At 45.3% G+C, this 27,190-nt stretch overlaps 1 protein-coding gene across 1 annotated transcript; it reads left to right on the top strand.

Moving 5' to 3' along the window:
* Window positions 1-3,110: 3,110 nt before the first annotated feature.
* LOC143766894 (uncharacterized) lies at window positions 3,111-5,385 on the top strand. The gene is made up of 2 exons (XM_077254898.1): window positions 3,111-3,352; window positions 3,686-5,385. Exons 1-2 carry the CDS (start codon window positions 3,316-3,318, stop codon window positions 4,936-4,938), a joined length of 1,290 nt encoding a protein of 429 aa, XP_077111013.1. The 5' UTR covers window positions 3,111-3,315; the 3' UTR covers window positions 4,939-5,385.
* The last annotated feature ends 21,805 nt before the right edge of the window (window positions 5,386-27,190 follow it).

The raw sequence follows: 27,190 nt of genomic DNA, 5'->3' as shown, positions 1-27,190 counted from the left end.
TCCAGTGATGCTCTAGGAGTGCTGAACGCTTATGAAGGAAAACTCGCACCCCAGAAGACTTCATACACTTCAAATTTATGTTAAGGACCTATAACTCTGCCCTTCACCTCGCCAAACAGTCCTACTACACCACCCTGATCTCCTCACTATCCAACAACCCCAAGAAACTTTTTAACACCTTTCACTCCCTCCTCAGGCCAAAAGCACAAGACCCTATCACAGACATTTGTGCTGATGACCTGGCCTCCCACTTTATAGAGAAAATAGACAATATCCGTCAGGAAATCCGCTCCCAGACACCAAGTGCAATGACTCCCATTGCTCCCTGCATCTCCCCTGGCTCACTCTCCACATTCGATCCCATCACAGAAGAAGTCTACAAGCTCCTCTCCTCTTCTCGTTCGACTACATGCACCACCGAGCCCATTCCTTCACACCTCCTCCAGTCTCTCTCTCCAGTCCTCACAACTCACCTAACTACAATTTTTAATCTCTCCCTTTCCTCTGGCATATTTCCCTCCTCCTTCAAACACTCTATCATTACGCCATTAATAAAAAAAACCACCCTTGACCCATCATGCACAAACAACTACAGACTGGTCTCCAATCTCCCCTTCATCTCAAAACTCCTGGAGCGCCTAGTCTACTCCCGCCTTACCCGTTACCTCTCCACTCATTCCCTCCTAGACCGTTCACAGTCCGGGTTCCGCCCCCTAGATTCGACAGAAACTGCACTCATTAAGGTGACCAATGACCTTCTCACAGCAAAATGTAATGGTGACCACTCTCTGCTCATTCTCTTCGATCTTTCTGCAGCTTTCGACATGGTTGACCACCCTCTCCTACTCTCTAGGCTCCAGTCACTAGGCATTAATGACACTGCTCTCTCCTGGTTCTCTTCCTATCTTTCTGAACGCTCCTCCAGTGTTCTGTTCTCCGGCTCCACTTCAACTAATCTTTCTCTCACTGTCGGGGTACCTCAGGGCTCAGTCCTTGGCCCCCTTCTCTTCTCCCTCTACACGGCCCCAACTGGATAGACTATCAGCAGATTTGGCTTTCAGTACCATCTTTATGCTGATGACACACAACTATACACGTCATCCCCTGACCTTACCCCTGCTGTACTACAGAACGCCACTGACTGTCTGTCCGCAGTCTCTGACATCATGTCCGCTCTCTATCTGAAACTCAACCTCTCCAAAACTGAACTTCTTCTGCTCCCGCCGTCTACTAATCTCCCTAAATCTGACATTTCCCTCTCCGTGGGTGGCACCATAATAACACCCTGGCAGCAGGCATGCTGTCTGGGTGTTATGTTTGACTCTGATCTCTCCTAAACCACCCACATACAATCTCTTGCCCGCTCGTGCCGCTTACACCTAAAGAACATCTCTAGAATCCGCCCTTTTCTCACCATGGAGACAACAAAAACTCTCACTGTCACCCTAATCCACTCCCGTCTGGACTACTTTAACGCTTTATTAATTGGCCTCCCCTCATGCAACTTTCCTCTCTCCAGTCTATCCTTAATGCAGCAGCCAGGGTTGTCCATCTGGCTAATCGTTACTCGGACGCGTCCGCTCTTCGCCAGTCGTTACACTGGCTGCCCATTCATTACAGGATACAATTCAAAGTACTTGTTCTCACCCACAAAGCTCTCCACAGTGCGGCACCCCCTTACATCTCCTCCCTCATTTCTGTCTATCGGCCTAGCCGACCACTGCGCTCTGCAAGCGACTTTTGACTACCCTCTGCACTAGTCCGTACCTCCCACTCCCGACTCCAAGACTTCTCCCGCCAATCCTCTGGAATGCTCTACCCCAAGATATTAGGACCATCCACAACTTGCATAGTTTTAGGCACTCGCTCAAAACTCATTTGTTCAGAGAGGCCTATCACGTTCCCTAATCAAACTCATTTTATGTTTGTGTGTGTGTAGCCCATTCACTATCTCCATCTACCCCCCACTCCCTGAAGATGGCTGGACCATCATTGTAAATACATCATTGTAAATACACACCTGTACTTTGTATCTCCACACCTCATTGTAGATTGTAAGCTCTCATGAGCAAGGTCGTCTTATTTTACATAGTTATTAAGGTTGAAGGAAGACTTTAATCTAGTTCAACCCATAGCCTAACCTAACATGCCCTAACATGTTGATCCAGAGGAAGGCAAAAAAAAAACCATGTGGCAAATTGTAAGCTCCACCTTGGGGAAAAAAATTCCTTTCCGACTCCACATACGGCAATCAGACTAGTTCCCTGGATCAACGCCCTATCAAGGATTCTAGTGGATATATACCCTGTAACATTATACTTTTCCAGAAAGGTATCCAGTCCCCTCTTAAATTTAAGTAATGAATCACTCATTACAACATCATACGGCAGAGAGTTTCATAGTCTCACTGCTCTTACAGTAAAGAATCCGCGTCTGTTCTTATGCTTAAACCTTCTTTCCTCCAGACGTAGAGGATGCCCCCTTGTCCCTGTCTCAGGTCTATGATTAAAAAGATCATCAGAAAGGTCTTTGTACTGTCCCCTCATATATTTATACATTAAAATAAGATCACCCCTTAGTCTTCGTTTTTCCAAACTAAATAGCCCCAAGTGTAATAACCTATCTTGGTATTGCAGACCCCCCAGTCCTCTAATAACATTGGTCGCTCTTCTCTGCACCCGCTCCAGTTCAGCTATGTCTTTCTTATACACCGGAGACCAGAACTGTGCACAGTATTCCAAGTGTGGTCGAACTAGTGACTTGTATAGAGGTAAAATTATGTTCTCCTCATGAGCATCTATGCCTCTTTTAATGCACCCCATTATTTTATTTGCCTTTGCAGCAGCTGCCTGACACTGGCCACTGAATATGAGTTTGTCATCCACCCATACACCCAGGTTTTTTTCATTGACGGTTTTGCCCAGAGTTTAAGAATTAAGCACATAGTTATACATCTTATTACTTCTACCCAAGTGCATGACCTTACATTTATCCCCATTAAAGCTCATTTGCCATTTATCAGCCCAAGCTTCTAGTTTACATAAATCATCCTGTAATATAAAATTACAGGATGATTTAGTCTTATTTTGCTTTATTACTGTATTGTTAACATTGTTACCCATGACTGTTGTGTTTGAAACTGTTAAACTGTAAAGCGCTGCGGAATATGTTGGCGCTATATAAATAAAGATTATTATTATTATTCAGAAGGTAAACCAGTGCTATGGTCTCAGTTGTAAGTCACTGGCAAGTGGGAGGTCCTTTTAACCTCTCTGTATTTCCTGTTCCCCATTAGGGCAAAGAGACAACCTCTATATGCCGTCGTGGAAGGTTCCTAGAAACCAAATTACCGGTAAGTCTAATTCTATTTTTCCATTGACAGATGATGGACCTGAGTGGGGACTTGTTTTTTCTGAGAAGAGAATTGGTATTATTGTCGCCTACATAACATTGATTGGTTTCTTTTTATTCGATATTTGGGAGGCAGAATGAACAAACAGTTGATCACTACACACTACTGGCTCATCCAACAAGGTTTTCTATTAGACTGTGAACTGTCATTGTCTTGGTAAATAAAGTTTTTTACAGAGCTTGCCATTTTATGGACCGTTTAAGTAGAAATGTTCAAAAATATAAAACTTAAGGATATTTTTATAAAAAAAATATTTTTTTTTTATCTTGGCAGATGACTGTACCAGGATATCAGAGGGACAGCTGACATCTTCAATTTTTAAATCCGATGATCTTGAGATCCTACAAGATACAACTGAAGTGATTTTTTTTACTCCAGGTATACCATCATCCATTCACAGCAAAGATCTGTCATCTGATCCTATGAAACAGGTCCCATCTTCTGATTCATTACTGACTACTAAGGAAAATCAAAGTCACAAAAGAGGCATTAAAAAACAAACTGCTCCTAAAGCAAAGAAGTCCTTTTCATGTTCAGAATGTGGCAAATCTTTTATCTGGAAATCAGATTTGGTTTATCACCATAGAACTCACATGGGGGAGAAGCTTTTTTCATGTTCAGAATGTGGGAAATGTTTTAACCAGAAATCGAATCTTGTTAGACACAAAAGAACTCACACGGGGCAGAAGCCTTTTTCATGTTCAGAATGTGGGAAATGTTTTACCCAGAAATCAGAATTAGTTAATCACCATAGGATTCACACGGGGGAGAAGCCTTTTTCCTGTTCAGAATGTGGGAAATGTTTTATCCAGAAATCGAATCTTGATGAACACCAAAGAACTCACACAGGGGAGAAGCCTTTTTCCTGTTCAGAATGTGGGAAATGTTTTATCCAGAAATCGAATCTTGATGAACACCAAAGAACTCACACAGGGGAGAAGCCTTTTTCCTGTTCAGAATGTGGGAAATGTTTTATCCGGAAAACAGAATTAGTTAATCACCATAGAATTCACACGGGGGAGAAGCCTTTTTCCTGTTCAGAATGTGGGAAATGTTTTATCCAGAAATCGAATCTTGATGAACACCAAAGAACTCACACAGGGGAGAAGCCTTTTTCCTGTTCAGAATGTGGGAAATGTTTTATCCGGAAATCAGAATTAGTTAATCACCATAGAATTCACACGGGGGAGAAGCCTTTTTCCTGTTTAGAATGTGGGAAATGTTTTATCCAGAAATCACATCTTGTTAGCCATCAAATAATTCACACAGGGGAGAAGCCTTTTTCCTGCTCAGAATGTGGGAAATGTTTTATCCAGAAATCACATCTTGTTATCCATCAAAGAACCCACACAGGGGAGAAGCCTTTTTCCTGTTCAGAATGTGGGATATGTTTTAACCAGAAATCCGACTTGGTTAGGCACCATAGAACTCACACAGGGGAGAAGCCTTTTTCCTGTTCAGAATGTGGGAAATGTTTTATCCGGAAATCAAATCTTGTTATCCACCAAAGAACCCACACAGGGTAGAAGCCTTTTTCCTGTTCAGAATGTGGGAAATGTTTTATCCGGAAATCACATCTTGTTAGCCATCAAAGAACCCACACAGGGGAGAAGCCTTTTTCCTGTTCAGAATGTGGGAAATATTTTGCAGATAAATCGCTGCTTGTTACTCACCAGAGAGCTCACACAGGAGAGGAGCCTTTTTCCTGTTCATAATGTGGGAAATGTTTTAAATGGAAAGCGCTTCTTGTTAGACATCAGAGCAGTCACACAGAGGAGAAGCCTTTTTAATTTTCTTAATGTGGGAAATATTTTACTTGGAAATCAACTGTTTAACCCCTTCCCGACCTTTGACGAAGCGTATGCATCATGAAAACCTGTGCCAATCCGACCTGTGACGCAGCATATGCGTCATGGTCGGATCGCGCTCCTGCAGGCCGGGTGAAAGGGTTAACTGTAATTTCACCGGACCTGCAGGGACAGGAGGAGTGGTACTTGAGCCCAGCGGGGGTGGCTTCGCCCCCCCCCATGGCTACGATCGCTCTGATTGGCTATTGAAAGTGATGTTTCATTTTCACTTTCAATTAGAGCGATAGTAATATTTCACCAATGAAAACTGGTGAAATATTACAATCCAGCCATGGCCGATGCTGCAATAGCATCACCATGGCTGGAGATCGCGATCTGCCCCCTCCCTTGCCACCGATCTCCTCCCCTCCGTCCTGTCATTGCTGTCCTCCGCTCCCCTCCGTCCTCCTGTCCGCTCCCCCCGCAGTCCTATCCCCCTCGCTGTCTGATTTACCCCCTCATACTTACCAACCTCCGGTGTGCCTCCCGGTGTCCGTCCGTCTGCTCTATGGGCGCCGCCATCTTCCAAAATGGCAGGTCATGCGCAGTGCGCCCGCTGAATCTGCCGGCCGTCAGATTCGTTACAAGTACATTTTGATCGCTGTGATAGCTTCTATAAACCCCCCTTTATCACCCCCATAGGTAGGGACAATAATAAAATAAATAAATATATATATTTTTTTCCACTAGGGTTAGGGCTAGGATTAGGGCTAGGGTTAGCGTTAGGGTTAGAACTAGGGTTAGGGTTAGAATTAGGCTATGTGCACATGGTGCTGATTTGGCTGTGGATTGGCCACTGCGGATTCGTAGCAGTTTTCCATCAGGTTTAAAGTACCATGTAAACCTATGGAAAGGAAAAAAGGAGAAGATCCAGCTCAACGATATAGTGAAAAGTCCATAGTTTTATTTCACCTCGAAAATAGCATGGTGTAAGGACAAAACATCAGCATACAAAAGGGTTAAAAACCAAGATCAACGCGTTTCCGGTGACTAAGCACCCTTAATCATGATACCTGGCACATGTCATGTCTCGTACTTTTATACTGGTATCCGGTCGGCACACCGGCATGACAATTAATCAATCCAATAGAATGGACACACATGAAAAATAAGCACAAAACAAGCATGGTAATAGAACTAAGGCAAATGTTCTAGTTGGATGGAATTACGGAAAAAGGAATACAGAAAAAGCATAGAAAAACTACATACAAAATTTAACACTGAAATAATTAATTAAATAAATAGATCTATACAAAGTTTAATTATAATTGTAATTAAATAACCTAAAATATATAGAAACAATTATTTATATGATATATAATAAAATATATTCTAATGACAATATGAAAAAAATACTATTTTTAAATATAAATTAAATTTGTGGAAGCAACCTAATCCACTTGAGTTGATGACAATTTTACATGGGAGGGAGAGAAATTTACAAGGGAAAACAAAATCGCCTGAAGTGGGACACGAACTCATATGAGTTCTTTATTCGGAGGTGAGACATGCATGTAAATCTCGTAATGAACGGAGCTACAAGCTTCTTTGACTCGAGAGTCGGCCTTGGAATGTTACGGACTTATAGATGGCCAAGGCTGAAAGAGCAAAGTAAACAAATTAGAGGCAATCAAAGTCGAAGTGAATTAGTGCACAGCAGGAGACGCCGTTACAATGTAGAAGCGGCCGACAGGAAGGAATCATTTTAAATGGATAGTAAATAATAGATAAATAAATAAAAAAATATTATACAAAACAGGGAAACATACAGAAAATGTAACCTATACATATAGTAAGCAGATAAACGAATGCGCAGTCCATAAGCTGTCAGAAGATTAATAGAAGAGCATTAGATCCTTTCTTTTGTTTAAGCCATGTGGTATTCTAGTACCAAGCTTGAAGATCCACCATGTTTCTCTATTTCTAAGGATCACCTCAACATCTCCTCCTCTAAATGATTTATGAATTTTTTCAATCGCATAAACTTTAAGTGACTCAAGATTTGAATGATGAAAATTAATAAAATGTTGTGAAACTTGTGATATGTTTCTGTTGACATTGATATTCTCAACATCATAAATGTGTTCACGGATGCGTGTTTTTAGGGAACGTATGGTACTCCCCACATATTTGAGGTTACACATTGTGCATTCCATGATATATACCACATTTTTGGTGTTGCAATTCAAAAATGTTTTGATAGGGAAAGTATTCTGGTCACTAGCATCAGTAAAATTACAGCGTTTTCCCGAAAATTTGCAAGTTTTGCATGTCACCGCACCACATTTGTAAAAGCCTTTCGTACTAAGCCAATGAGAGGGCTGTGCAATAGGGGTATTGAGAGAGCTCGGTGATAAGCTGGAACCCAAAGAAGGTGCTTTTCTGGATACAATTCTACATCCATTACTCAAAATTTTGGCTATATCAGGATCCTCTTTTAGAATAGTCAAATTATTAATAATCGTTTTTTTTATTAAATTAAACTGATTACTATACTGGAGAACTATAGTGATTGGATCTTGAGGAAGTAGACTTTGGTTTTGTTTTTTGTGAAAACGTGGTCGTCGTGCGACGATTTTTTCTGCTCTTTTTAAGTGCCAGTCACTATAGCCTCTCTGTGAAAGTCTTTCTTTTATACCCTCGATTTCTTGTGAATAATCTTTCTGTGTGCTACAGTTACGTTTTGCTCTTACCATTTCCCCCACAGGAATACTTTTAATTGTATGTTTGGGATGGTGACTGTTTGCGCGCAATATCATGTTTCCTGCCGTGGTTTTCCGAAATGTGGAGGTAACAATAGGAGCATATGGTATGCCCTTCAATTTTAGGTCTAGAAACTCTATACAGGTGTAATCTTGGCGAGAAATAAATTCAAGATTAAAGGGATTGCCGTTGAAATAATTTGTTAAATCCTGTACGGTAGATACATCAGAATTCCAGATTAATATCAAATCATCGATGTATCTACCGTACCAACATATGCAGTCCTTAAATGGGTTTTCATCATTGTATATATAGGATTCTTCCCACCAACTCATTACCAAATTGGCAATGGAAGGTGAGTATTTAGCACCCATTGACACTCCGCTAATTTGCATGAAATACATTTGATTAAAGCAGAAAAAATTGTTGGTCATGAGAAAAGAGGTGACCTTTATAACATAGGACTGAAGGTCCGCAGAGAAATCACTATATTTCTGCATGTGAAATTTAAGAGCAAATAACGCCACTTCATATGGTATAGAGGTATATAACGAAGTGACATCTGAGGTGATCCATGAAAAGTTTGGCTGCCATATGAACTCCTCCATGAAGTTGAGGACATCAGTACTGTCCCTAAGATAGCCAGGAGTTCTCTGGACGAGAGGCTGGAGGAGTAGATCCAGCCACTCCCCCAGCCTCTCACCCAGAGATCCAATACCCGATACAATCGGCCTCATGGGTGGTGGATATTTATTTTTGTGGGTTTTGGGTAAGGCATACAAAATTGGAGTTACTGGATTTAAAACTTTCAGATGGTCACCTTCCTTTTTGTTAAATAATCCCAAATTAAGCCCCTCGTCTATCAGACTATGGATTCTATTTTGTATTTGTAGAGTGGGATTGGCAGGCAGGCACTTGTATACAGTTGAATCCATGAGCATGTCATTAACCCATGTGATATAATTAGCTTTGTCCATTATAACAACGGACCCACCCTTGTCAGAGTTTTTAATGACAAGGTCGTCATTATTTTGTAGTTCACGAAATGCCTTCTGTAACCTGGGTTTAAGATTACTATTGTGCAGGTGTCTGTCCCGCGTGCCTTCAGAGAGATTTCTCAACTGAGATTCCATCACATTTTGAAATCTGTCCATAGCAGGTTTGCGTGCTTGGACAGGATAATAATGAGGGTTAGGCACTTTAATTACATTTTTTGGAATAGTTAAATCTTTACTCGCCTCTAAACTTTCTTCCTGTAGTTCTAATAGACACATGAGTGATAACTGGTCTGAAAAGTCAAGAGATCTGAATACATTATTATGAGAATTAGTATTGCTTTTTACCTCTGATGAATCATCCTTAAAATGCAATTTAAGAGTGATATTTCTAATAAATCTATTCACATCACAAACCGTGGAAAAAAGGTCAAAATTGCAGCTTGGTACAAAATTAAGGCCATATGATAGAAGTTCTTGTTGGTCATCTGTAAGGGAAAAAGAAGACATATTGACAACATTGTAATGACCTAACGCTGGCGTCTGAGATGATATCTCGGAGGATTTCTGTTTGCTTCGGTGTTTCCTTCCTTTTCTTCGATAGATCTTCTTCTGTTGAAAAACGGAGGTTTGCTTTTTTTGTAATAGGAGTTTTTTGAACTCTGTGCAGGTTCAGAGTCTGAGTCCTCCGTGGCTCCAGTTGAAGTATCCAAATCTGACGAGCTGAAAGTGACCTGTCTTCGCATGCGATTTCTATGCGTGCGGTTTCTGTGGGGTTTAAGGATTGAGCTTTGGGATTGGTTCATTTTATCCCACCTTCCCCACTCATAAACCTGTTCATTAGCATAGTCATAAAGATCACGATCCAACTTGCGTTTTTTTATGTCCATAATAGCTTCCTCCGCTTTAGAGATTTTAGAGTTACTGGTGTTAATGAACTCATCGAATTGTGCTGATGTCATTTTGTCCTTCACTTCTCTGGTCATAGTCTCGATGTTTTGTTGCAACTGAATCAGAGAATTTTCCTCGTGTTGTATTATCAGTGCAATTAGTTTCAACGAACAGTCAGATAAAATTGTGTTCCACTCCTGAACAAAGGTGTCTGAAAACACAGTGCTAGGAATTTTCTTCACTCTCAACCCTCTTGGGATGACATTTTTTTCTTTATAGTTTTTCAGTGAACTAAGGTCCCACCAAAGGCGGTTCTCCTTAAGCATTGAAGATAATAAATTATCAAGTAATCCATCCTTATTACTAGTCACAGGAGTTTCCTCCGTGGCTGATGATGCAAACAATTTCTCTGCTTTGTTTTGTCTTTTTGACCTATCCATTTTGTTGCATCAAAGTCCGTTATGCTGATGTTTAGATAAGATAAATCCTTTTGCCAAAATAAATAATGGGGGTCCAGGCAAGCACGGAGACACAAATAAACAGAGTAAAGGAACAAAGTCCAGCTCACCATACCGACATTCCCCAGGTCTCGGAGCACGGAACCGCTGTGTCAGGGCGTGAACAAACAGGAAAAAAGGAGAAGATCCAGCTCAACGATATAGTGAAAAGTCCATAGTTTTATTTCACCTCGAAATACCATGCTTGTTTTGTGCTTATTTTTCATGTGTGTCCATTCTATTGGATTGATTAATTGTCATGCCGGTGTGCCGACCGGATACCAGTATAAAAGTACGAGACATGACATGTGCCAGGTATCATGATTAAGGGTGCTTAGTCACCGGAAACGCGTTGATCTTGGTTTTTAACCCTTTTGTATGCTGATATTTTGTCCTTACACCATGCTATTTTCGAGGTGAAATAAAACTATGGACTTTTCACTATATCGTTGAGCTGGATCTTCTCCTTTTTTCCTGTTTGTTCACGCCCTGACACAGCGGTTCCGTGCTCCGAGACCTGGGGAATGTCGGTATGGTGAGCTGGACTTTGTTCCTTTAAACCTATGGAAAACCAAATCCGCTGTGCCCATGGTGCGGAAAATACCGTGCGGAAACACTGCTGTTTTTTCTGCAGCATGTCAATTCTTTGTGCGGATTCCGCAGCGTTTTACACCTGTTCCTCAATAGGAATCCGCAGGTGAAATCTGCACAAAAAACACTGGAAATCTGCGGTACATCCGCAGGTAAAACTCAGTGCCTTTTACCTGCGGATTTTTCAAAAATGGTGTGGAAAAATCTCACACGAATCCGCAACGTGGGCACATAGCCTTAGGGTTAGGGTTGGAATTAGGGCTAGGGTTGGAAATAGGCTTAAGATTAGGCTGTGGTTAGGGTTATGGCTAGGGTTAGGGGTGTGTTGGGGTTAGGGTTGGGATTAGGGTTAGGATTAGGGTTGGGATTAGGGTTAGGGGTGTGTTGGGGTTAGGGTTGTGGTTAGGGGAGTGTTGGGGTTAGGGTTGTTATTAGGGTTATGGCTAGAGTTGGGATTAGGGTTAGGGGTGTTATGATCCGGTGACTTTGGAGCCGCATGAACTTTCTCTGGAGTAGGTGGAACTGTACTGACCGCAAAACCTGAACTAACACCGCAACTAGAAGTAGCCGTGGGGTGTGCCTAACAAACCCTAGACACCTCGACACAGCCGGAGGACTAAATACCTCTATAGATGGAAATAGGATTACTACCTTGCCTCAGAGCAGAACCCCAAAGGATAGGCAGTCCCCCACGAATATTGACTGTGAGTAGGAGAGGAAAGACACACGCAGGCAGAAAACAGGATTCAACAAAAGAGGCCACTCTAGCTAAATAGGGAAAGATAGGACAGAATACTAAGCGGTCAGTATTAAAAACCCTTCCAAAAATATCCACAGCAGATAATACAAAAAGTTCCACAATCTAACTAAAGACATGGAATGTATATCTGCCACTCCAGAGAATCCAACAAGACTGAGAAAATACTGACATAATCTAAGCTGGACAAAAAACAATGAATAGCACAGAATTATTAAGCACACAGCATGTGTGCCACAGAAACAAAACCAGACACTTATCTTTGCTGATTTGGCAGAAGGCAGAAGGAACCAAACCAGGACCAAAACCTCCCAACAACCATGGACAACTGACAAGGACTAATGAATCCTGCACGCCTAAATACCCCAGTCAGAACTGCAATCAGCAGATACACCTGACCAGGACTGCAACCCAGGGACAACTGCATTACCACCTACAACCACCGGAGGGAGCCCAAAAGCAGAATTCACAACAGTACCCCCCCTTGAGGAGGGGTCAATGAACCCTCACCAGAGCCCCCAGGCCGATCAGGACGAGCCAGATGAAAAGCATGAACCAAATCAGCAGCATGGACATCAGAGGCAAAAACCCAAGAATTATCCTCCTGGCCATAACCCTTCCATTTGACAAGATACTGAAGCCTCCGCCTCGAAAAACGAGAATCCAAAATTTTCTCAACCACATACTCCAACTCCCCATCAACCAACACAGGGGCCGGAGGATCAACAGAGGGAACAACGGGTACCACATATTTCCGCAATAAAGATCTATGGAAGACATTATGGATAGCAAGAGACGCCAATCGAAAAGACACCAAATTAATAACCCCAGAAATCCTATAAGGACCAATAAACCGAGGCTTAAACTTAGGAGAAGAAACCTTCATAGGAACATGATGGGAAGACAACCAGACCAGATCCCCAACCTGAAGCCGGGAACCAACACACCGACGATGGTTAGCAAAACGTTGAGCCTCCTCCTGAGACAACACCAGATTGTCCACCACATGAGCCCAAATCTGCTGTAACCTGTCAACCACAGAATCCACACCAGGACAGTCAGAAGGCTCAACCTGCCCAGAAGAAAAACGAGGATGAAAACCAAAATTACAAAAAAAAGGCGAAACCAAAGTAGCCGAACTAGCCCGATTATTAAGGGCAAACTCGGCCAATGGCAAAAAGGCCACCCAATCATCCTGATCAGCAGACACAAAGCATCTCAAATAAGTCTCCAAGGTCTGATTAGTTTGCTCGGTTTGGCCATTTGTCTGAGGATGAAATGCAGAGGAAAAAGATAAATCAATGCCCAGCCTAGCACAAAAGGCCCACCAAAACCTAGAAACAAACTGGGAACCTCTGTCAGACACAATATTCTTCGGAATACCATGCAAACGAACCACATGCTGAAAAAACAACGAAAACAAATCTGAAGAGGAAGGCAATTTAGGCAAAAGCACCAAATGAACCATCTTAGAAAACCGGTCACAAACAACCAAGATAACCGACATCCTCTGGGAAACCGGAAGATCAGAAATAAAATCCATAGAAATATGCGTCCAGGGCCTCTCAGGGACCGGCAATGGCAAAAGCAACCCACTAGCACGGGAACAACAAGGCTTGGCCCGCGCACAAGTCCCACAGAACTGCACAAAAGAACGCACATCATGTGATAAAGAAGGCCACCAAAAGGACCTACCAACCAAGTCTCTGGTACCAAAAATACCACGATGACCAGCCAACACAGAACAGTGAACCTCAGAAATCACTCTACTAGTCCATCTGTCAGGAACAAACAGTTTCCCCACTGGACAGCGATCAGGTCTGTCAGCCTGAAATTCCTGAAGAACCCGTCGTAAATCAGGGGAAATAGCAGAAAGAACCACCCCTTCTTTCAGAATGCCGACCGGTTCAAGGACCTCAGGAGAATCAGGCAAAAAACTCCTAGAAAGGGCATCAGCCTTAATATTCTTAGAACCCGGAAGATACGAGACCACAAAATCAAAACAGGAAAAAAACAAGGACCATCGAACCTGTCTAGGATTCAGCCGTTTGGCAGACTCGAGGTAAATCAAATTCTTATGATCGGTCAAGACCACAATACGGTGCTTAGCTCCCTCAAGCCAATGTCGCCACTCCTCAAACGCCCACTTCATAGCCAACAACTCCCGATTGCCGACATCATAATTGCGTTCAGCAGGCAAAAATTTACAGGGAAAGAATGCACACGGTTTCATCAAGGAACCAACAGGATCCCTCTGGGACAAAACGGCCCCTGCGCCAATCTCAGAAGCGTCAATCTGTTATGACCCCAATGGCAGAGGGTCTCAGAAGTAAATACCAAGTCTGCAAACACAAAAAACCAGCTCATAGGGCAGTGGTAACTGGGCTGACCGTATATCTAATCCTAGCACCACAAATAGCAGCAGCCGGGGAACGTGCCTACGTTGGTTCTAGACGTCTCGCGCCAGCCGGAGAACTAACTAACCCTAGAAGGGAAAAGATAGACCTTTCTTGCCTCCAAAGAAAAGACCCCAAAAGTTGGATACAAGCCCCCAACAAATAATAACGGTGAGGTAAGAAGAAAAGACAAACGTAAGAATGAACTAGGTATTTAGCAAAGAGAGGCCCACTGACTAATAGCAGAATATAGTAAGATGACTTATACGGTCAGCAAAAACCCTATCAAAATTTCCACGCTGGATATTCAAGAACCCCCGAACCGTCTAACGGCCCGGGGGGAGAATACCAGCCCCCTAGAGCTTCCAGCAAAATCAGGAATCACATTTAGTACAAGCTGGACAAAAAATAAGAGCAATGCAAATAACCAAAAAACAAGGAAGCAGGACTTAGCTTAATTTTGCAAGAACCAGGACCAGCAGACAGGAGCAAACAGAAAGGACTGATTACAAAGATGCCAGGCACCAGACTGAGAATTCAGGAAGTTAATATAGCAACACCCCTGGACTAACGACCCAGGTGGGTGCCAAACTGAGGAAAGACAATCCCAGAGTCATATCACTAGTGACCACAAGAGGGAGCCAAAAAAGTCTAATTCACAACACAATCTCAACCTGAAACGGAAGAGAAACATCCGGTTGGCGCAACAACGGAGCAGAAGTAAATCGACGTTTAAGCTCCTGAAAGGCAGAAACAGCCGCAGAGGACCAATTCGCCACACCAGCGCCTTTCTTCGTCAAATCGGTCAAGGGTTTAACCATGCTGGAAAAGTTAGCAATGAAACGGCGATAAAAATTTGCAAAACCCAAAAATTTCTGAAGGCTCTTTACGGACATGGGTTGAATCCAATCATGAATGGCCTGAACCTTAACCGGATCCATCTCAATAGATGAAGGAGAAAAAATAAAACCCAAAAAACAAACCTTCTGCACCCCAAAGAGACACTTAGACCCCTTCACAAACAAAGCATTGTCACGAAGGATCTGAAATACCATCCTGACCTGTTCCACATGAGACTCCCAATCATCAGAAAAAATCAATATCGTCCAAATATACAATCAAGAATTTATCAATATAAGTCCGGAAGATATCATGCATGAAAGATTGAAGAACAGATGGAGCATTAGTGAGCCCGAACGGCATCACAAGGTATTCAAAATGGCCTTCGGGCGTATTGAACGCAGTTTTCCATTCATCACCCTGCTTAATACGAACAAGATTATACGCCCCCCAAAGGTCAATCTTCGTAAACCAACTAGCCCCCTTAATCCTAGCAAACAAATCGGAAAGCAAAGGTAAAGGGTATTGAAACTTGACCGTGATCTTATTCAAGAGGCGATAATCAATACATGGTCTCAAGGAGCCATCCTTCTTAGCAACAAAAAAAATACCGCTCCCATCGGTGAAGAAGATGGCCGAATATGCCCTTTCTCCAAAGACTCCATAACATAACTCCGCATAGCGGTATGTTCAGGCACAGACAGGTTGAAGAGTCGGCCCTTAGGAAACTTACAGCCTGGAATCAAATCAATCGCACAATCACAGTCCCTGTGCAGTGGAAGAGAACTGGACTTGGGCTCATCGAATACATCCTGAAAATCAGACAAAAACTCTGGAATTTCGGAAGAGGAAGAAGAGGAGATGGACATTAAAAGAACATCATTATGAACCCCCTGACAACCCCAACTAGTCACAGACATAGACTTCCAATCCAACACAGGATTATGTACCTGCAACCACGGAAAACCCAGCACGATAGCATCATGTAAATTATGCAATACCAGAAATCGACAATCTTCCTGATGGGCTGGCGCCATGCGCATGGTCACCGGTGTCCAAAACTGAGGCTTATTTTTAGCCAAAGGTGTAGCATCAATGCCCCTTAAAGGAATAAGGTTCTGCAAAGGCTGCAAGGGGAAACCACAACGCCTGGCAAACTCAAGGTCCATTAAGTTCAAAGCGGCGCCTGATTCCACAAACGCCAAGACAGAAAATGATGACAATTAGCAGATCAAGGACACCGATAACAGAAATTTAGGTTGTACAGTACTGATGGTAAATGAACTAGCGATCCTCTTTGTCCACTTAGGGCAGACTGAAATGACGTGAGAAGCGTCGCCACAATAATAACACAACCTATTCTGACGTCTGAGTCCTTGTCTTTCTGTCCTGGACAGAATCCTATCACACTGCATTGGCTCAGGACTCTGCTCTGAGGACAACGCCACAGCGCGCACAGTTCTGCGCTCCCGCAAGCGCCGATCAATCTGAATGGCCAAAGACATAGAATCACTCAGACCGACAGGCGTGGGAAACCCCACCATAACATCTTTAACGGATTCAGAAAGACCCTTTCTGAAAATTGCGGCCAAAGCATCATCATTCCATTTAGTCAACACAGACCATTTTCTACATTTCTGACAATACAATTCTGCCGCCTCTTGACCCTGAGATAGGGCCAACAAGGTCTTCTCCGCTTGATCCACAGAATTAGGTTCATCATATAATAGTCCTAAAGCCTGAAAAAAGGAATCTACATTAAGCAAAGCCGGATTTCCAGATTCCAGGGAAAATGCCCAATCCTGTGGATCACCACGCAGCAGAGAAATGACGATTTTAACCTGCTGAATGGAATCCCCAGAGGATCGAGGTCTCAAAGCAAAAAACAGTTTACAGTTGTTTTTAAAACTCAAAAATTTGGACCTGTCACCAAAAAACAAATCAGGAGTAGGAATCTTCAGCTCTAAAACAGGAGTCTGAACAATATAATCAGAAATTCCCTGTACCCTAGCAGCAAGCTGGTCTACACAAGAAGCTAATTCCTGAACATCCATGCTAACACAAGACTCCTCAGCCACCCAGAGAAAAAGAGGGAAGAAAAGGCAAAGCAAACTGCAGAAAAAAAAATGGCTCAACACCTTTCTTCCCTTCTTCTGAGATGCATTTAACTCATAGTTGGCCAGTTGTACTGTTATGATCCGGTGACTTTGGAGCCGCATGAACTTTCTCTGGATTAGGTGGAAACTGCACTGACCGCAAAACCTGAACTAACACCGCAACTAGAAGTAGCCGTGGGGTGTGCCTAACAAACCCTAGACACCTCGACACAGCCGGAGGACTAAATACCCCTATAGATGGAAATAGGAATACTACCTTGCCTCAGAGCAGAACCCCAAAGGATAGGCAGCCCCCCACGAATATTGACTGTGAGTAGGAGAGGAAAGACACACGCAGGCAGAAAACAGGATTCAACAAAAGAGGCCACTCTAGCTAAATAGGGAAAGATAGGACAGAATACTAAGCTATCAGTATTAAAAACCCTTCCAAAAATATCCACAGCACATATTACAAAAAGTTCCACAATCTAACTAAAGACATGGAATGTAAATCTGCCACTCCAGAGAATCCAACAAGACTGAGAAAATACTGACACAATCTAAGCTGGACAAAAACAATGAATAGCACAGAATTATTAAGCACACAGCATGTGTGCCACAGAAACAAAACCAGACACTTATCTTTGCTGATTTGGCAGAAGGCAGAAGGAACCAAACCAGGACCAAAACCTCCCAACAACCATGGACAACTGGCAAGGACTAATGAATCCTGCACGCCTAAACACCCCAGTCAGAACTGCAATCAGCAGATACACCTGACCAGGGCTGCAACCCAGGGACAACTGCATTACCACCTACAACCATCGGAGGGAGCCCAAAAGCAGAATTCACAACATAGGAGTGTGTTGGGGTTAGTGTTGGGAGTTAGAATTGAGGGGTTTCCACTGTTTAGGCACATCAAGGGTCTCCAAACGCAACATGGCGCCACTATTGATTCCAGCCAATCTTGTATTCAAAAAGTCAAATGGTGCTCCCTCCCTTCCGAGCCCCAACATGCGCCCAAACAGTGGTTTACCCCCACATATGGGGTACCAGCATACTCAGGACAAACTGGGCAACAATAAGTGGGGTCCAATTTCTCCTGTTACCCTTGTTAAAATAAAAAATTGCTTGCTAAAACATAATTTTTGAGAAAAGAAAAATGATTTTTTATTTTCACGGCTCTTCGTTGTAAAGTTCTGTGAAGCACTTGGGGGTTCAAACTGCTCACCACATATCTAGATAAGTTCCTTGGGGGGTCTAGTTTCCAAGATTGGGTCACTTGTGGGGGGTTTCAACTGTTTAGGCACATCAGGGGCTCTGCAAACGCAACATGACGCCCGCAGACCATTCCATCAAGTCTGCATTTCAAAAGTCACTACTTCCCTTCCGAGCCCCGACATATGCCCAAACAGTGGTTTACCCCCACATATGGGGTATCAGTGTACTCAGGACAAACTTTGCAACAACTATTGGCATCCAATTTCTCCTGTTACCCTTGTGAAAATAAAAATTGCTTGCTAAAACATAATTTTTGAGGAAAGAAAAATGTTTTTTCTTTCTCGCCTCATTGGGGTACACAGGTAACCATGGGTGTATGCTGCTGTCGCTAGGAGGCTGACACTATGCAAATAAAGAAGTAACTCCTCCCCGACAGTATACACCCTCCGACAGGCACCAGGCAACTCAGTTTTTGCTTAGGGTCTGTAGGAGGCAGACCTGGATCTAACACCAGATCAGCATTTCTTTTAGAGGGATTTGTTGTGTGTTATTAACCTTTTCCCCTTTCTTTTTTAGACTTTTTTCTTCAGGGTAACAGGGTGCAGTTTTTTTCTCACCATTTTCCCCACTTTGAGCGACCGAGAGAGCAGTGTGGTATCATCCACATCGCACCCTCTCGGACCCGCTGGGCAGGACTTTGTCCCCTGTCACCCATTCGGGTGTTCAGGGTGACTTTTTTCCTCGGTGGCCAGTCCTGCCCGCTTCCCCTCCTCATCCCTCTCCTCGGAGAGGGCTGAGAGGAAGACGGCGGTCACTCCCAGTGACCCTCTCCCCCTGTTTAGGGGTCGACGCCATCTTCTGCGCCGGAGTTCGTGGCGCGGGAAGGAGGACTTCTTCCAGGACCCTCTACTCTAAAAGGGATCCTGATGTGTTCCTCATCTCCAGGTAGGGGATCTTCAAGCAACAGTACTCCCCCGCAACCCCTTCCCCCCGGCAAGCAATCTCCTGGATGTTAACAGGGCCTGCTTTTGACAGGGGAGTGGGCTGCAGCACTGCTTTTCCGGCGCCGAGATGCGCTATCGCCGCAGGGGAACACACCCTGACATTTCCTTGCTTTCCCTCCTTTGTATTCAAACCTGCGGGCGCACGCACGCCCGCCAGTTTTTTCTCTCTCCCGGCTTTCTTCTTCTCCTTCGGCGATTACGTGTCCCCTGGTGGCGGCAGGCATTATAGCGGCCAGGAGTTCAGCGCTTTTGGGGGTGTTTTCTTATGCATTCCCCCTTCGGTGCTTGTGCACGCCCACAGCGTCGCGCTGTTTCAGCGCTCTTTCTGGTACTTCCTGCTCCTTGTCAGCGTCTGCTCACCGCGTGGGTCACAGGAATATCGGGGGAACACAGGCACCTGCGGCTACTGCTGTCACTGTCCTGCAGGCTCAGTGCTACTGCTCTTTCGGGCTCTACTCCTCCCGGCAGTACTTCTCCGCACCTGGACAAGGTAATATCTCCACCTATGTCCGACCCCACTCCGGCCCTTGCCACTACGGCCATCCATTACGCCTGCGCTCACTGTAAGAAAAAGTGAGCCTCAGATCAGCCTTCTCCTTTCTGCCCATCCTGCGTTCCTCCCATCATGTCAGCCCCTCAGGAAGCTCCTAGGTCTTGGGATGAGTGCACCCCCTCCCCCGGAGTGGGCTGTTGCAATGTCTCAATCAGTGTCTGACCTGACTAAGGTGTCTCAGTCCCTGGACTAGGCACTTGAACGTATCCCGCTTCTCTCTAATGCCACCAGTGCCACGAACACCTCACACGGCGATTCGCTCGCACCTGTCCTAGACCCTCACAGAGGCAGACCGGACAAAAGAGACAGAAAAAGGACCTTATCTAGTTCCTCTTCCAGTTCCCTGGACCACACCGGGATCCCCCTATCTGCCCGTTCCCCCTCCTCGCAGGCGGACGTCGGGTCTGACCTATCCTCTCAGTCGGAATCTGACTCGGACGCAGATCAGACTTCCGGAACACAGGAGTTGGTCGATAGCCTTATTTCAGCTATCATTCAGACGCTTGAACTTAAGGAGGATGAGGCAAGCTCTCAGGACATCTCCGTTGCTTTTAAACGGATTAAACGTCCCTCTAGGGTTTTTCCTAATCACAGGGAGTTTGACAATACTACCGCTACACACTGGGAAAACCCTGGTAAGCGTTTCCCTGGCAGGAAACGGCTAGACGTGTTATACACTTTTCACTCCGACCTTGTCTCCTAATGGTCCGAGTCTCCTAAGGTCGACCTGCCCGTGTCCAGACTATCCTCGCAGACAGTTCTGTCTATCCCGAACGCGGCTTCCCTTAAGGACCCCACGGACAGACAAATCGAGGCACTAGCAAAATCGGCATTTGAGGCTTCTGGAGCCTCCCTTTGCCCTAGTTTCGCCTCGTCTTGGGTAGCCAAGGCTGTGTCAGCCTGGGCCAAAACCCTGCGCAGGGGAATTTTGGCCTCTGCTCCTGCTGAGGAACTGTCTGATTTGGCGGATCAGATTTCTCTTGCAGGAAAATACCTCATGAATGCCTCTCTTGATGCGGCGGCCTGCTCCACCAGGGCTAACAGCAACATTGTGGCCATTTGCCGGATTCTCTGGCTAAATGTGTGGAACGCTGACCCCGTTTCTAAAAAATCTCTCACTGGTCTGCCCTTCCAGGGTTCTAGACTCTTCGGCACGCAGCTGGATCAAATGATCTCGGACGCTACGGGTGGCAAGAGTACCTTCTTATTTCAGTCCAAGCCGAAACGTCCCTTTAACAGGAGGGGCCTTCAGTTATTTCGTCCCTTTCGGTCCTTCGCCTCCTCAGGAAACCCCAACCAGGACCATTCTTCCTCGCAGGGGGACCGAAGAAAACCTTCTTTCAGGCCTCCACCGCGCTGGAGAACTAAGAGCCACCCTGCAAACGATCTGGATCTCGGGGTCACAGGTTTTCTAATAAATGACGGGTCGCCCCCACCTGGAAATCCCTCCAGGGTGGGAGGCCGGCTTCTTCTGTTCTGGGAGGTTTGGCTATCGGTAGTCGACGACTCCTGGGTCAGGGAGATAGTCACGTCATGCTACAAAATAGAATTTTCTTCACCCCCAGGAAGTCATTTCCTGCTCTCTCATCCTCCCAAACAGCCCTCTCTTCTCCCAGGGCTTCTCCAGGCTCCTTGCCTCAGGAGTCATAGTTCCGGTGCCTTATCGCGAGCGGTTTTCGGGTTTTTACTCAAACCTGTTCATGGTTCCAAAAAAGGACGGCTCTCTCCGTCCAATTTTGGACCTCAAGCAGTTGAACCGCCATCTCCGGATTAGGCGCTTCAGGATGGAATCTCTACGCTCGGTGGTCACATCCATGGAACCGGGAGAGTTTCTGTGTTCCGTGGACATCTGAGATGCGTACCTTCACGTTCCTATTTGCGTACGGCATCAGAGATTCCTCCGGTTCGCGATCCAAGATCATCATCAGTTCACGCCCTGCCTTTCGGTCTGGCGTCTGCGCCCAGGGTCTTTACGAAGGTCATGGCAGCTGTCATGGCCATCCTACATTCAAAGAGGATTCTGGTAATCCGGTACCTCGACGACCTCTTGATCAAGGGTCCATCCCGTCGGGATTGCAGCCAGAGCCTCCAGCTTACTCTGGACACGCTTCTTCGCCTCGGCTGGATAATCAATTACCAGAAGTCTTCCCTGATTCCAACTCAGCATCTGGAGTTCCTGGGCATGGAATTCGACACCTCTCAGGCTCAGGTCTTTCTCCCCATGGAGAAGTTCCTTTCATTTCGTCGGCGGGTCAGAGCACTAAAGAGCCCGAATCATCTCTCCATCTCGCCATGAGGGTTCAGGGGAAAATGGTCGCTTCCATGGAAGCTGTCCCCTATGCCCAGTTCCACTCTCATCCCCTCCAGCTGGCCCTTCTGTCGGCCTGGGACAGGAATCCTCTTTCCCTGGACCGCCTGTTTTGCCTCTCCCCCAGAGTGAAACAGTCTCTCTCTTGGTGGACGCTGTCCACCTCCATTCTGCGCGGGAGGTAATTTCTTCCTCCCCGCTGGCAGGTTATCACCACTGACGCCAGCCTCCAAGGCTGGGGAGCGGTTTTTCTCCACCTCACCGCCCAGGGCCGCTGGTCTGCTCAGGAGGCATGCCTCCCTATCAACCTCTTGGAAATCAGAGCCATCTTCCTAGCCCTCCTCTCGGGAAAGCCGGTCCGCATTCAGTCAGACAACGCCACAGCCGTGGCTTACATAAACCATCAGGGAGGGACTCGCAGCAGTCAAGTCATGACGAAAGTGGCAAAAATTCTCAGTTGGGCAGAGGGTCACATTCCCTCTCTGTCAGCCGTCCACATCCCAGGGGTGGACAATTGGGAGGCTGACTTTCTAAGTCGCCAGGGCATCGTGGCGGGCGAGTGGTCTCTTCTTCCCGCAATCTTCAGCCAGATTTGCCAGCGGTGGGGCGTCCCAGACGTCGACTTGATGGCCTCACGGGCAAACCACAAGGTTCCCCAGTACGTCTCCAGATCTCGGGATCCGATGGCCGTCGGATGCGACGCTCTCATGATCTCGTGGGCCCAATTCCAGATGCCCTATCTGTTCCCACCTCTCCCCTTGATCCCAAGGGTCGTAAAAAAGATCAAGACAGAAGGGGTCCCCGTACTCTTGGTAGCTCCAGATTGGCCTCGCAGGGCCTGGTATGCAGAACTGGTGAACATGCTATCGGATGTTCTGTGGAGGCTTCCATATCTCCCGGACCTTCTTTCGCAGGGGCCCCTGTTGTGATTTTGCTTTTTGCTCCCTCTAGTGGTCATTAGTGATTTGACTCTGGAGCTTCTGTCTTTTCCTATATCCTCACCTGGGCCGTTAGTTCAGGGGCGTTGCTATATAAGCTCCCTGGACCTTCAGTTCAATGCCTGGCATCGTTGAAATCAGAGCTAATCTGTTGTGCTCTTGTCCTATGATCCTGGTTCCTGTATTTCAAGCTAAGTCTTCTTCTTTGCTTTTTGCTTTTGTTTTGTTTGGTATTTTTGTCCAGCTTGTTCCAATCTGTATCCTGACCTTTGCTGGAAGCTCTAGGGGGCTGGTGTTCTCCCCCCGGACCGTTAGACGGTTCGGGGGTTCTTGAATCTCCAGCGTGGATTTTTATAGGGTTTTTGTTGACCAGTAAGTTATCTTGCTATATTCTGCTATTAGTAAGCTGGCCTCTCTTTGCTGAACCTGGTTCATTTCTGTGTTTGTCATTTCCTCTTACCTCACCGTTATTATTTGTGGGGGGCTTGTATCTTGCTTTGGGGTCCCTTTCTCTGGAGGCAAGAGAGGTCTTGTTTTCTTCTCCTAGGGGTAGTTAGATTCTCCGGCTGGCGCGAGTCATCTAGCGATCCGTAGGCATGATCCCCGGCTACTTCTAGTGTTGGCGTTAGGAGTAGCTATTTGGTCAACCCAGTTACCACAGCCCTATGAGCTGGATTTTTGAATCTCGCAGACTTACACGTTCCTCTGAGACCCTGTCCACTGGGGTCATAACAGTATGCCAGGCCAGTATTAAATGTTTAATGCATTGCAGAAGTGGGATTATAAGAAAGAAAATTTTGAGTTTTTTTTTTCCCTCTCTCATTTTTTTTTTTTTTTTTCTTTTCCCCTTAACCTCAGAGTGGCTTAAAGCTTGCTGCAGACATGAATGTCCAGACCTTGATTACAAGTGTGGACCAGCTTGCCGCTCGTGTGCAGGGTATACAAGATTATGTTACCAGAAATCCTAGGTCTGAACCCAAGATTCCGATTCCTGAACTGTTTTCAGGAGACCGATTTAAGTTTAGGAATTTCAGGAATAATTGTAAATTGTTTTTGTCCCTGAAACCTTGTTCGTCTGGAGACTCTGCTCAACAAGTAAAAATTGTTATTTCATTCTTACGGGGCGACCCTCAAGATTGGGCTTTTTCGTTGGCGCCAGGAGATCCGGCATTGGCTGATATTGATGCGTTTTTTCTGGCGCTCGGTTTACTTTATGAGGAACCCAATCTTGAGATTCAGGCAGAGAAAGCCTTGCTGGCTATGTCTCAGGGCCAGGACGAGGCTGAGGTGTATTGCCAAAAATTTCGGAAATGGTCCGTGCTGACACATTGGAACGAGTGTGCACTAGCCGCTAATTTTAGAAATGGCCTTTCTGAGGCCATTAAGAATGTTATGGTGGGTTTTCCCATTCCCACAGGTCTGAATGATACCATGTCCCTGGCTATTCAAATTGACCGGCGGTTGCGGGAGCGCAAAACCGCAAATTCCCTCATGTTGTTGTCTGAACAGACACCTGATGTGATGCAATGTGATAGAATCCTGACTAGAAATGAGAGGAAAATTCATAGACGCCGGAATGGCTTGTGCTACTACTGTGGTGATTCTACACATGTTATCTCAGCATGCTCTAAACGTATATCTAAGGTTGTTAGTCCTGTCACCGTTGGTAATTTGCATCCTAAGTTTATTCTGTCTGTAACTTTGATTTGCTCACTGTCATCTTATCCTGTCATGGCGTTTGTAGATTCAGGTGCTGCCCTGAGTCTTATGGATCTCTCATTTGCTAAGCGCTGTGGTTTTATTCTTGAACCATTAGAAAATCCTATCCCTCTTAGGGGTATTGATGCTACGCCATTAGCAGAAAATAAACCGCAGTATTGGACACAGGTTACCATGTGCATGACTCCTGAACACCGCGAGGTGATACGTTTTCTCGTTCTACATAAAATGCATGATTTGGTTGTTTTGGGGCTGCCATGGTTACAGACCCATAATCCAGTCCTTGACTGGAAGGCTATGTCAGTGTCTAGTTGGGGCTGTCGTGGTATTCATGAGGATTCCCTGCCTGTGTCTATTGCTTCTTCTACGCCTTCGGAAGTTCCGGAGTATTTGTCTGATTATCAGGATGTCTTGAGCGAGTCCAGGTCCAGTGCATTGCCTCCTCATAGGGAATGTGACTGTGCAATAGATTTGATTCCAGGCAGTAAATTTCCTAAGGGAAGACTGTTTAATCTGTCGATACCTGAACATACCGCTATGCGTTCATATATCAAGGAGTCTCTGGAGAAAGGACACATCCGTCCGTCTTCTTCCCCTCTTGGTGCGGGATTCTTTTTTGTGGCTAAAAAGGACGGATCTTTGAGGCCTTGTATTGACTATCGGCTTTTAAATAAGATCACTGTCAAATTTCAGTATCCTTTGCCGCTGTTGTCTGACTTGTTTGCCCGGATTAAAGGTGCCAAGTGGTTTACCAAGATAGACCTTCGTGGTGCGTACAACCTTGTGCGCATTAAGCAAGGGGATGAATGGAAAACCGCATTCAATACGCCCGAAGGTCATTTTGAGTACTTGGTGATGCCTTTTGGGCTCTCTAATGCCCCTTCAGTTTTTCAGTCCTTTATGCATGACATTTTCCGGAACTATCTGGATACATTTTTGATCGTTTATCTGGATGATATTCTGGTTTTTTCTGATAATTGGGACTCGCATGTGGAGCAGGTCAGGATGGTCTTTAAAATTTTGCGTGAAAATTCTTTGTTTGTCAAGGGCTCAAAGTGTCTTTTTGGTGTACAGAAGGTTCCCTTTTTGGGGTTCATTTTTTCCCCTTCTGCTGTGGAGATGGACCCAGTCAAGGTCCGAGCTATTCTTGATTGGACTCAGCCCTCGTCAGTTAAGAGTCTTCAGAAGTTCTTGGGTTTCGCTAACTTCTACCATCGTTTTATCGCTAACTTTTCTAGCATTGTGAAACCTTTGACGGATATGACCAAGAAGGGCTCCGATGTGGTTAATTGGGCTCCTGCTGCCGTGGAGGCTTTCCAGGAGTTGAAACGTCGGTTTACTTCGGCGCCTGTTTTGTGCCAGCCTGATGTCTCGCTTCCCTTTCAGGTTGAGGTGGATGCTTCAGAGATTGGAGCAGGGGCCGTTTTGTCGCAGAGAGGCCCTGGTTGCTCTGTTATGAGACCTTGCGCCTTTTTCTCTAGGAAGTTTTCGCCTGCGGAGCGAAATTATGATGTGGGCAATCGGGAGTTGTTGGCCATGAAATGGGCATTTGAGGAGTGGCGTCATTGGCTCGAGGGTGCTAAGCATCGTGTGGTGGTCTTGACTGATCACAAAAATCTGATGTATCTCGAGTCTGCTAAACGCCTGAATCCTAGACAGGCCCGCTGGTCATTGTTTTTCTCCCGTTTTGACTTTGTTGTCTCGTATTTACCAGGTTCAAAAAATGTGAAGGCCGATGCTCTTTCCAGGAGCTTTGTGCCTGATGCTCCTGGAGTCGCTGAACCTGTTGGTATTCTTAAGGATGGTATTATCTTGTCAGCTATTTCTCCAGATCTGCGACGTGTGTTGCAGAGATTTCAGGCTGATAGGCCTGATTCTTGTCCACCTGACAGACTGTTTGTGCCTGATAAGTGGACCAGCAGAGTCATTTCCGAGGTTCATTCCTCGGTGTTGGCAGGTCACCCAGGAATTTTTGGCACCAGAGATCTGGTGGCCAGATCCTTTTGGTGGCCTTCCTTGTCTAGGGATGTGCGGTCATTTGTACAGTCCTGTGGGACTTGTGCTCGAGCTAAGCCTTGCTGTTCTCGTGCCAGCGGGTTGCTCTTGCCCTTGCCTGTCCCTAAGAGACCTTGGACACATATCTCCATGGATTTCTTTTCTGATCTTCCGGTGTCTCAAGGCATGTCTGTTATCTGGGTGATATGTGATCGCTTCTCCAAGATGGTCCATTTGGTTCCTTTGCCTAAGCTGCCTTCCTCTTCCGATCTGGTTCCTGTGTTTTTCCAGAACGTGGTTCGTTTGCACGGCATCCCTGAGAATATTGTGTCAGACAGAGGATCCCAGTTCGTTTCCAGATTCTGGCGATCCTTTTGTAGTAGGATGGGCATTGACTTGTCGTTTTCGTCTGCTTTCCATCCTCAGA

The sequence above is a fragment of the Ranitomeya variabilis genome, chromosome 4, assembly GCF_051348905.1.
Source record: "Ranitomeya variabilis isolate aRanVar5 chromosome 4, aRanVar5.hap1, whole genome shotgun sequence".
Classification (NCBI taxonomy): Eukaryota; Metazoa; Chordata; class Amphibia; order Anura; family Dendrobatidae; genus Ranitomeya; species Ranitomeya variabilis.
Note: the sequence above shows the minus strand (reverse complement) of the source record. Positions and strands in the feature narration are given on the sequence as shown.

Bases quoted from the DNA above. Each gene is read 5' to 3' on its own strand.
- LOC143766894 (XM_077254898.1), top strand. From the start codon at position 3,316: ATGCCGTCGTGGAAGGTTCCTAGAAACCAAATTACCG. The intron at 3,353-3,685 runs GTAAGTCTAATT...TTATCTTGGCAG, and splicing joins TCCTAGAAACCAAATTACCG to ATGACTGTACCAGGATATCA.